The sequence below is a fragment of the Pipistrellus kuhlii genome, unplaced genomic scaffold (genome assembly GCF_014108245.1).
Source record: "Pipistrellus kuhlii isolate mPipKuh1 unplaced genomic scaffold, mPipKuh1.p scaffold_m20_p_2, whole genome shotgun sequence".
Lineage (NCBI taxonomy): Eukaryota > Metazoa > Chordata > Mammalia > Chiroptera > Vespertilionidae > Pipistrellus > Pipistrellus kuhlii.
The window spans coordinates 94228499-94240669 of NW_023425515.1; the positions used below are offsets into that span (position 1 = coordinate 94228499).

The 12171-nt window shown below is 36.1% G+C and overlaps 1 protein-coding gene across 1 annotated transcript in view; it reads left to right on the top strand.

Annotated features, from left to right (window-relative positions):
* Window positions 1-6911: 6911 nt before the first annotated feature.
* Window positions 6912-12171, top strand: part of LOC118722860 (ceruloplasmin-like) — an 82623-nt gene continuing 77363 nt past the window's right edge. The window contains 6 exon segments of the mRNA XM_036444932.2: window positions 6912-7104; window positions 8121-8365; window positions 9636-9670; window positions 9672-9849; window positions 10516-10686; window positions 11774-12016. Coding sequence (XP_036300825.1) covers window positions 6950-7104; window positions 8121-8365; window positions 9636-9670; window positions 9672-9849; window positions 10516-10686; window positions 11774-12016 — 1027 coding nt within the window. The 5' untranslated portion in view covers window positions 6912-6949.

Below are 12171 nucleotides of genomic sequence, written 5' to 3' on the forward strand. Positions count from 1 at the left end.
AAACCACTGAGGAACTTGATGAGACTTCCAAGGAGCTTAGTGAGACCTTCAAAGACCTTATGAGAATGCCAAAAAGAAGAAGAAGAAGAAGAAGAAGAAGAAGAAGAAGAAGAAGAAGAAGAAGAAGAAGAAGAGAAGAAGAAGAAGAAGAAGAAAGGAGAAGGAAAGAGAAGAAAGAGAAAGGAAAGGAAAGGAAAAGGACAGTCAGAAATTAAGCATACACTGTCTGAAATAAAGAATATACAGAAACTCAACAGAAGATTAACATACCCCAAGAATCAAACCAAAGATCTGAAATATGAGGAAACAAAAACACTCAACCAGAAAAACAAAATTAAAAAAGAATTCAAAAATATGAAGATAGTGTAAGGAGCCTCTGGGACAACTTTAAGCATATCAACATCCGAATTTTTGGGGTGCTAGAAGAGAGAGAGCAAAATATTAAAAACCTATTACAAGAAATAATGACAGAAAACTTTCCCTACCTGGTGAAAGAAATAGACTTACAAGTCCAGGAAGCACTGAGAACCCCAACAAAAGGAATCCAAAGAGGACCACACCAAGATATATCATAATTAAAATGCCAAGGGCAAAAGACAAAGAGACTATCTTACAAGCAGCAAGAGAAAACAGTTAGTTACCTATAAAGGAGTAGCCATATGATTGTCAGCTGATTTCTCAACAGAAACTATGCAGGCTATAAGGGAGTGGCAAGAAATATTCAAAGTGATGAACAGCAAGAACCTACAGCCAAGATTACTCTACCCAGCAAAGCTATCATTCAGGATTGAAGGTCAGATAAAGAGCTTCACAGACAAGAAAAAGCTAAAGGAGTTCATCACCACCAAACAAGGATTATATGAAATTCTGAAGGGTATTCTTTGAGAAGAGAAAGAAGAAGAAAAAAGTAAAGATAAAATTTATGAATAACAAAATGACATCAAATACATACTTACCAACAAGTGATTCTAAAAATCAAGTGAATAAAAAATCTGATGAACAGAATGGACTGATGAATATAATAGAATCAGGGACATAGAAAGGAAATGGACTGACAATTCTCAGGAGGAAGAAGTGTGAGGGGTGTGGGAAGAAATTGGACAAAAATCTTACACCTATGAATGAAAACAGTGGTGAGGGGGTGGAGTAAGGGCATGAAGAGTGGTGGAGAATCAGGTGGAGGGGAGCTATGGGGGTGAAAAAGATGAAACCTTAATAAACTGAACAATAAAGATTTATTTAAAAAGTAAATGAACAAGAAATATAATGAATAAAGTAAACTGATGAATAAAATAGAATCAGAGGTATGAATACATGGTGCAGATTAAGAATCTCGGTGGAAAGAGGTGAGGGAGGGCAGGAAGACATTGACCAAATATCTTATATACATACTAGGGGCCTGGTGCATGAAATTTGTACACAGGAGGGGAGTCCCTTAGCCCATGAGGAGCAGGCCTAAGCCGCATTCTGGCTTCCCTCTGTGGGAGGCAACCAGGCTGATCAGGGGAAGGGTGCAACCCTATCATCCCACTGCTGCAGCCACTGCCAGCCACTGCAGCTGCCAAGGTGTTTTGATCAACACGGACTCCAGTACCTTCACCATGTCATAAAATATTAGGAGTGATATATCTATAAATGACTTTTAAATGATTCCAAGAAACAGTAAATATATAGAGATAAAACAAAGGCAGCAAAATGTTAATTATTAATGAATCTGGTAAATGTTCAGTGTAATAATTATTCTTTAACATTTTTGTAGTTTGAAAATTTCAAACTAACAATTGGGGAAGAGGCAAACAAAGAGTCTTTAAAACTCAAAAATGAATGAAATTCATGTGGTTCAAAAGGCTTGAAAATATGGCCATCAAAGTTGCTTTTGTAAAAGTTAAAAACAGTCATTATTATTGTGTGATGTTTTAAATATTATAATATTGAAAGATACAATACAAAAGGAAGGGAAACCATATTTTCAAAAGAATCATCTATAATAAAGATTTGATTCTATTAACCTCTGAAGTCAGATTCCTAGCTCATATATAGAGTACTTGCAAGAGCTGTCTCAGAAACAACATTCCTATTTCTCTAATTAAAGCTTTCTTTTTGATTAGCTAGCATTCAACATAAAAATTAAACTATTTCATATTTTTAACATTTTAATTGCTATATTCATATGTGCATTGTCTTCTACCATTTTTATTATAAATATAAATACATTGGAATCTAGTAACTGTTTAAAGTAACCACTTATGATGTTATTCCCCATTTAAATATGTCTTCCTAAGTGGCACAAATATATTTTCCTATTCACTATGTCAACATATTTGCTACTTTCCTTATGCAAATAAATTGCAAATTCAATGTAAGTAATGCAGAATCTTAAAGTTATTAAAAGTAATGGAGAACTGCTCACACACAAAGTTTTGGCCAAGCTCTGGCAGAGTTAGACTAGTAAATATTTAAAGAAAACAAAATCATAAAGATGACAGGTTATTATGTAAAAATAATTATTTAATATAATAGATGAAGAGATACTTTAAGAATTGCTTTAATGTTTAGGCAAAATAACCTTATTTGTGAAGGTGCGGCAAAAATCAGAAGTAGACTGAAGGATTCCATATGTACACTCTTAAATCTCTGTCATTAAACACAGCCTAACTCCTAGCTAGATTATCATAAATCCTTATATGGGCTTGTTTACTTCAGTCCCTATTATCCAACATCACATTTTCATCTTTAAGCACAAAATTAAAAGGCACACCAAAAAGCAAGGAAAAAACAGTCTTATGACATCAGAACCTTTTTTTTTTCCTTCTTTTTTTTTCTTTTTTCTTTTTCTTTTTTTCTTCTCCTCTCTTGATTTGGGGCTTCCCTAAGGATTCTTTCTTAGGGATAGTCTGTCTTACAGCTCTTTCAGCTCTATTTAGGGACAGTTTGTTCTTGTAGCTCTCTCAACTATCGATAGAATCCCCTGTCCTATACTGGACCATTGTTTGTATGCTGATAAGGGTGGAGAATAAGACTGTTTCTACAGTCTTCCAAATAGATCTCTTCCAAACAGTTTTTTAGTGGGCCTCGGTTTCTGGCCTGTGGCTTTCACAAGTGTTTCTTCTTGTATAGGACCCTTTCTCTCCCTTATGTGAACAGAAAAGGACTGAAAAAGTAGGGGTAATTCTATGATTTGATATCTGAATAAATCTTATCTGTAAGGCAGAGAAATTAAGCAAAGCTAAAGCTGTAGTTGGCAAAGAAATAGGAGCCAGTAATAGTCAGGATAAGGGCATATTTGGTTATTTTATTTTTTTGTTAATCCTCACCCAAGGATATTTCCCATTGATTTTTTTTTTTAAGAGAGAGTGAAAGGGAGGGATAGAAATAGAGAGAGAGAAATATCTATGTGAGAGAGACACAATGGTCAATTATCTCCCACTAGCACTCTGACTGGGATGGGGGATTGAGCCTGCAAATGACCGAAATTGAACCTAAGACCCCTCAGTCTGTGGGCCAATATTCTATCTACTGAGCCAAACTGACTGGGACAACATTTGGTTATTTTGAAAGTCTGAACAATGTTTGTGTTCCTCATGTGTTTTCGGACATTGTTATGGAGTTTTTGCCTTGATCCATCCTGGTCACAATAGTATTATCTGATATTGGTGTTCTGGAAATTATATCCAAAAGAAGACCAAGGCCTAGCCATGAGTGCCATCTCAGATCAGCTCTGGGTCTCAGCAGCTGCTTGTCTCTTTCTCATTGGACCTCAGTATCTTCGCACTGTTCCTTTCTATGCCTCATTTTATGGGCATCTGGTCCCTCATGGAGTCTACCCCATATTCTGGAAGCTTGCAGTTTACATATTTAACCTGAAAAGGACACAGAGCTCTACCCCCAGTGTACTTTTCTGTACCAGCTACTAGTTGTTCTACTTATTTAAACTTTTCTAATCTGGTTGATAGTTTATAAGATTATAAGAATGAAAGATATAAGATAGATTATAAGAATGGAAGCTAAATACAATGAGCATAAGCCAGGTGTTCATGCCTATGTTTAAATTCTGGTAATAAAACCTACTTGCTTTGGCAAATTATTTAAAACCTCCAAGTTCCAGTTTCCTCATCTATTAAAAGAACTTAATAAACTTCCTTTTCAGGACTTGCTGAATGTTTTCAAAAGTAGCTAAGAAAGATCTGACTTTCAAAAATGGTGGTATCAGTAGAAATGATAGAAATGATGTGAAAGTTGACATTTTCCACATTGTCTTTCAACTCCCCATGTTGCTGCCATATCATTTGTATCTCATTGGTCTGCCTTGTTGAAATACACACATAGAGTCATACATTCTGAGCAAAACTCAGTATGCATACCAACTATTGAAGCCAATTAAAGTCACATGGAAGCAACATTTAACTTGGAATCTAATGACTTATATTTGACTTCTGGTACCATAACTTGGAAGTGTGTGTCCTACAGCAAGTTATTTGACCTTCTGAGCTTTCGATTCCTCATCTATTAAATAGGTATAAGGGGTGATGGATAGGACAGAATGTTTTAAAGATTACATAGGGTAATATTTTTCTTTTTAAAGATGTTTTTATATATTATCAAACTGTTTTCAAACCTAAGGTGCTTTTATCATTAGGTTTTTATCCATAATTTCACCTGCTGATTTCTTTCTTAAGCTTATTATGAATCATGGGAATTTTAAAAAAACAAAAATTAATCCAAGTTTTCTTCCAAAATACTTGGGTTCACATCTTTGGGCCAAATTCAATAAAACTTAGCTATATAAGTTGCCTTGCCTTATGTTCTGGGCTACAAACCAATAATGTATTCACATACTGGTGACCAACTTCAAATATTACTATGTCTACTGAGGGTTATGCAGAAATGGTAGAACAGGACTAAAAAAATTATTTCCATCTTGATAAGCAATAACATATAATATTGGCTAAAAAAAAATTAGATGCCAGTTTTTCTAGTCATATGTTGAGAAGAAACCAACAACAAATATTTACCAACACCATTTTGTTGTCTGGGGGGAGGATGCTAACTTTCTTTGAATATCTGGTCTCTATCAGTCTAGAAGCTAGGTCCTTAGAGGAAGACTGAGCTTTAATTATTATTACTTACATGTTACAGATAAGGAGACTCTGGGTAGGAATGATTATGAAACTCATCCAAAATCACAATCTAGTAAATAGTGGAGTGGGAACTGGAGGTGGATCTGTTTGGTTTGAATAAATTTCTTCGTGCTTATTGGGATACTAAGGGGGGAAAAATGCCAGCTGAATGAGTCTTCTGTTATTCACATTCCAGCGTAAAATTAATGTTCCTGGGAGGATGAGAAAGAAAGTCATAGAATTCCTGGGTACAGGGACATTTAAAACCCATTTAAGAAATTCTCATCCCCTGCCTAATGAGTAGATCCTTCTACAACAGCTGGTCTAGGCCACAGTGACAGGGATGGTTCTTCCATATACAGAGTGAAATCTGTGAAACTATAGCTTCCAAACTAGTCCAACCTAGTTGGATTTCATCCTTGAGATCAGAAAATCCATCTCGAACCCCTCTTTCATGAGATCCATCATAACTGACCTGGGCCTTCTCTCCAACTATTTCAGCTATTTCCCAAGGGTGCCGAGGTGTGAGGTTCTCCAGTAGGCAGTTTCTTCACACATCCACATCCCTCCAGGCCTAATTTTTCTGAATCCCTTCCAAAAGCTGTTGGTGACATGAAAATCTGCCAAAGCAGCAGGCTGTTTACCCAGCTTTTTTAAATTCACCAAAGGGAAAAACCCACAAATAATGAGACTATAAGGTTATTTTTATAAACAACAGTTGCTAAACTCCACAGAGGTCAAAACTTCCAGAGTGTCACAAAGCCTTCTCTAACAATGGAGGGAAAGGGATAAGTAGCACTTATGAAATGCTGGCTGTACACTGGGCTCCTTATGTATCTCCAAGTACCTCTAAATATGTGTTGTCTCCTTAATTTTTACAGCTTCCTAAGTTGGTAATATTATTATCACTTTTTAAATTGAGAATTTGAGTTCCACAATCACACACTGGTAAAAATATGCTGAATGGGAAGCCTTTTTCAGAGGATGAGTAAGTAAAAAGCTGCTATCCTACTAACAGAAGCAAAAGTTGCTGTTACTCATTGATAAAATGCTGATGAAGACTTTCCCATGATTGACCCTTTAGGGGCATATTTGAACCACTATCTAACTACTTCCTTTCTGTTTTTAGTATAAGAATGGCATGGAAGACAGATAATATAAAAGTGAGAGGCAGAATTGAGATTGAAACCCAGAGCTGTGTTGGTTTCCAGTGCTCTTGTATTCTCTCCCATTCCAGGCTGTGTCCTTAGTAAGACAACTTCCCAAAGGGAAGGGATCCTATAAGTGAGCTATGGAGACAAACTTGGAATATCAGATTGGGAACTAGATTATGGATAGTTTTAGATGTTAAGAAATTTGAAAATAATTTAAAGAAAGTCCTAAATGACAAGGAATTTAAATGATCATTTGGGTAATAAGTTTTAATGATTAAAGAAGAATTTAAGAATGACAACTATGAACAGTAAGAAAATGAAGGCTGGAGACTAGACTGGAGACAATTCCTACAATCTAGAAATAGATAATAATTGTCAGGGGATGATGGATGATTTGAATAGAGCCAATTTACACAGTACTTTAAAATGCTCTAAACTGGAAGTGTACACCTGGCCAAAATCCCAGTATTCTTTATGGATTTTGTAGCATTTAACCTGTGTGACTAATGAAAATTAAATGTATTTGGAATGAAATTGACAGATATGTGTAGTTGAAGCACATGATGAGTTCTTTTGCAATCTTAAGTTATGTAAATAGTACCAATAAGGTAGAAAGTCTGGATTATAAAAGGAAGGCAAGCATCATTCAGTTAGTCTCTCCAGGATCAGGGTTTAAAAATGAAGTTCCTTTTATCACTGACCTTTCTGGTTGTTATTAATTCTCTGGGTTGGGCAAAAGATAGGCACTACTATATAGCAATTAATGAAACTACATGGAACTATGCTCCTACTGGTAAAAATATGCTGAATGGGAAGCCTTTTTCAGAGGATGAGTAAGTAATACCTTTGTGTTGAAAAAGCTACTATCCTACTATCAGAAGCAAAAGTTGCTAACTGTTATTCATTGATAAAATGCTGATGAAGACTTTCCCATTATTGACTCTTTAAGGGTACATTTGAACCACTATCTAACTACTTCCTTTCTGTTTTTAGTATAAGAATGGCATGGAAGACAGATAATATAAATCAGATGTCGCTCCTACCAGGGATTATTGCCACCCTTGCCCCTGTATTACATTACTTTGGGAACATGTCTTATTCTGTTTTTATCAGCTGTTTTGTTCAAGTAGTGCTCAAGATGTAAAACCATGCTCTTCTTTATAATATTGAAGTGTATGCCATAGATTGTAAAATTGCAGATATCTTCTTGACTTCTCTCTTTAGATAATAGGAAGGGGGGGTTTAGAGGTTACTTGTGGAATATGGATATTCTGTTTGTTGCCAAAATATCCCAATTCTACTAACAATTCCACAAGTGTATCTAAATGTATAAATAATCCTAAATGTTTGTGAGCTAAAGTAACCTCAAAGTGGAGTGAGAAGCTCTTTTGTAGTTCAGTACAAAGAATTTGGTAAGTCTTTTTTTAACTTTATTGTTTAAAGTTTTACATGAGTCTCCTTTTCCCCCCATTGACCTCACTCACTGCCTCCTCCCCCAAGCACAAGCTCTCCCCACTGTACTGTCTGTGTACATTGATTTTGCTTATAAGCATGCATATATTCTAAACCAAACCCCACATTTATTACTTGCTACCTTTGCATTTAGAATAGAGCCAATTTATACAGTACTTTAAAATGCTCTAAACTGGTCTCTTCACCAGGCATTTCAACATTCTCTTTGGCTGCAATACCTTTTTTTATGCCCTTCATATTTTCTTTGGTGTCTGTTTTCTCTATCAAAATTAGGCTATAAAGCTTCTTTCTTCTAGTTTCACTTGATTCAACTGTTTCTTTATAGTCAAAATTTGCTAACATTCTCTCTTTTTTTGTTTATTTCTTTTTTTTACAGAGAGTCCAAGATATACCTACAACGTGGCCCAAATAGAATAGGTCGTGTTTATAAAAAGACTTTATATTTCCAGTATACTGATGGTACATTTCAAAAGCTCATCAAAAAACCATTATGGTTGGGATTTTTAGGTCCAATAATTAAAGCAGAGACTGGAGACTATGTTTATGTACATGTAAAAAATTTTACTTCAAGAATGTATAGTTTTCATCCTCATAGACTCACCTACACTAAAGAAAATGAAGGTAAGTGGATACTCTTTCATTATATACCAGAGCTTTTGCTCATAGAGAGAATGAGCCCAACTCTTGAGGAAAAATAAGGTAATTATTAACTGGATGTCATTATGAACTAGGAGTAGTTTTGGATGTTTGCATACTCTTACTTCTGATTACTTTAATATTTATATCCAAGATAGTTCTTTTTTAAAATTTTCATTTAATTTTTGTTGTTGTTGTTGTTGTTGCTATGAGCATTTTAAATTTTTTTACTGAATTTATTGGGGTGACATTGGTTAATAAAATTATATGGTTTCAAGTGTAATACATCATCTATATTTTGTGTTCTCTCCTTAAGTCAAGTCTCCTTCCTCATTTAAATCTTGACAACTCTTGTATAATTCCTGGGAAAGAATACACACTTTTTACTCAGCCAAAGGAAATTTTTTTGAAGGAGCCACTCATGAGCTAAATGTTGGCAGAAATACTGTTCTGTCCTATTCCTAGTTGATGAGGATTAGCCTCTTGGAAAACATTAGTGCCAAGAGAAATCACTGATTTCTAGATAGTATCTTTCTTCTTGCACATCTGCCTGATGGCATTGGGGGAAAGGGAAAGAGAAAATCAACAAATAGCATATTATGTTCAAATGGAGTGGGAGAGTTCCAAAAGATGTGTAAAGAATGAGAAGTTGGCCATGCATCAAATTATTCTATTGAATGAAGAAGACTTATGCATAGTTATCAGGATTCTAGCATCAAATGGTGGAGATCTGAAGTGGAATTTAAGGAGAGGAAAGCAAGTTCCCAAATTCAGAACTGAAATAATAGTTCAGGGTAATTAATGTAAGCTCTGCAGAGGGCTAATTTTGGATCCCAGTGGTCTTCTTGGAGGTCACATGGATGCCTCTTGATGTCAAGGGACCAAAGTCCTATTTGCAGTGAAGAAAAAATGGAGGGCAATTCCAGAACCTAGAACTCTGTATCCAGTATCTATTGACATAGTAGGTACACATTAAATATTTATGGAATCCATCAATAAAGGTGATGATAGTCTGATAATATACTGCCTGCCTCATTACAATTTGGTCTAGAAAGTGGCCAAGCTGGGCATTTAGGTGGAACCCAACTAAAGGGGACCTGAGGAAACAGGAGTCAGGAGAGAGGAGAGAAATACACAGTTTACTCTGAAAATTCAAATTACCAACATTTATGGCTTAATGGAGAAAGTATGAGTTACATTCAGAATAGTGTTTTCCAGTGATTACTGTGACCACAGTGCAGATTATGTTTCCTAGGTGCTCTCTATCCTGATAATACTACTGGCCTGCAAAAAAATGGATGACCATCTGGAGCCAGGGAGCCGGTATACTTACAAGTGGTTTGTACAGAATAGGCAGGGTCCTGGCCCCAATGAGAGTAACTGCGTAACAAGGATATACCACTCCCATGTAGACACTGTCAGAGATGTGGCTTCAGGACTTGTTGGACCAATTCTGACTTGTAAAAGAGGTAACAGAGTTTTTAAACTTCATGAGCCAATTGAGTCAACCAGAATATGGAATTTTGCTATCAAATGAGCTCCGTTTTTCTGCCTTAATCTTGATTCTCAAATTAAAAAAAATAAAATAAAATAAAATAATAAGTTGCCATCTTGAATTCTAAGCACTAGATGGCTCTCTTGAGAACAATACCTGAGTTAAGGCCAGTAATGCAGTTTGATCAGTAGATGATACTCCAATCCATTAAACTTCACTTTAGCCTTCCTCACCCAAAAGTTCTGCAGCCACCTTTCTCCTATCAAGAAGTGTTGAATCAACAGCGTGGGAGAAAATGAGAAGATGACAAGCTATATGCCTGTTCCTTGCATAAGTAGTTCTTTAAAGTTCTGTCTGTGAGGGTGCAGAATTTTACTCTTATATTTTAAGTTCAATCCATTAGAACCATCAAACGCATGGACATAGACAATTGGATGGTGAGGGCCTGGTGGGGGGACGGGAGCAGGCTGGAAGAGATTAATGCGGGGAAGGGGAGAGAAAGAACTCTGTAATACTCTCAACAATAAAGTTTAAAATTAAATAAGTAAATAAATAAATAGAATCATCAACTTATTTTATAGCAGAAGTAATTATGCAAAGAGGAAGTTTGCTGATTTTTGTTGATGATTATTTGTTTCAGGTACACTGGATGGAGACACTGAAAAATATATCAATAAGTTTTATGTTCTGATGTTCTCTCAAACTAACGAAAACAGGAGTTGGTATATTGATGATAATATTAATACATATATTGAATCTGGCCAAGTTAATGCTAGTGATCAAAGCTTTGAAGACAGAAATATTATGTCCTGTAAGATTAAAAAAAAAATTCTCATTTATAATATACTACCAGAGGCTCAGTGCATGAATTTATGCACAGTGGGGTTCCTAGGCCTGACCTGCAGGTTTAAGTCAAAACTAGCCCTCCAACATTCCCTGAGGAGTCCTAGATTACAAGAAGGCACAGGCCAGGCTGAGGGACCCACTGATGCATGATCAGGGCAGGGAAGGGACATGGGAGGTTGACCAGCCAGGGGAGGGACTGCAGAAGGGCTCCAGGGCATGTCCAGCATGTCTCACTCAGTTCTAATCAGCTGAACCCCAACAGCAAGCTAACCTACCAGTTGAAGCATCTGCCCCCTGGTGGTCAGTGCATGTCATAACAAGCAGTTGAGCAGCTTTAGCATATCATTAGCATATTGTGCTTTGATTGGTTGAACGGACTGCCGAACACTTAGCATATTAGGTTTTATTATATAGAATAAGTCTAACTTCTGTGATTCTATTTAGTGAATTTTCCTTTGCTAAATTTTTTTGCTTGAAATTATATGTTTCAGTTTTTCACTCAGGCTCTGCTGATTGATATGCAAGGAATCTAGTAAATCCTGCTACTTTCTAAAGTTTCCTAGTCAGTGAAGTTAGATAGATGCATTGTTTTCTAAAGTCTGATACTGATAAAAAAAATTGATGGTAAAAATATAGAAAAGGTGTCATTTTAAGGTAATAATATATTATGGAAGAGCAAAGACACAACTGACCAGGTATGTTATGAAAATGTATTTGTACACAGACTTTTTCAGAAAAGATGCTCCTATCATCTGTCACCTTTGTCTTGTTCTCTTCTTTCAGACTTTGCTTCATTCTATTCTTTTCCCCTTACACTGCTTCCCTTTCCTCTTCTTGCCTCTAAATCCTTGTGCTGCTACCACTTGTAATCATACACAATGTTTATGGTCCTTTTTGTGTGTGTGTGTGAAATACAAATCAACTCTTATCATAGGTTATGTGTAAGGACAATGTTGACACTGCTGGGTTTATGTAATGAGAAAATGCATAGAATTTATACCATATGGTCCTTGTCTAACATGCTTCATAGGTTCATTTACATTTGTTTTCAGCAATTAATGGATACATGTATGGAAATCTACCCAATATCACCATGTGTGCAGAGGACAGGGTCAAGTGGTATTTTATTGGAATGGGTGACCTGTTCGATATACACCCCATCTATCTCCACGGACAAACTCTGCTATCTCGGAATCACAGGAAAGACACCATTACGGTTTTCCCTGCCTCGATGGAAGATGCCTTCATGGTGGCGAAGAGCCCTGGAGAGTGGATACTGGGCTGTCCGATATATGGTATGGATTTATTAGTTTTACATAATACAGGGTCAGAAGAATTACAAGGTTACAACCCATTACTAATACCTCATATGCCAAATGGAGAAACAAATCTAGTGAGGTGATTTAGAAAATCAGTGATGAGGTAAGACCTAGAACCCGGGTATCTGGAA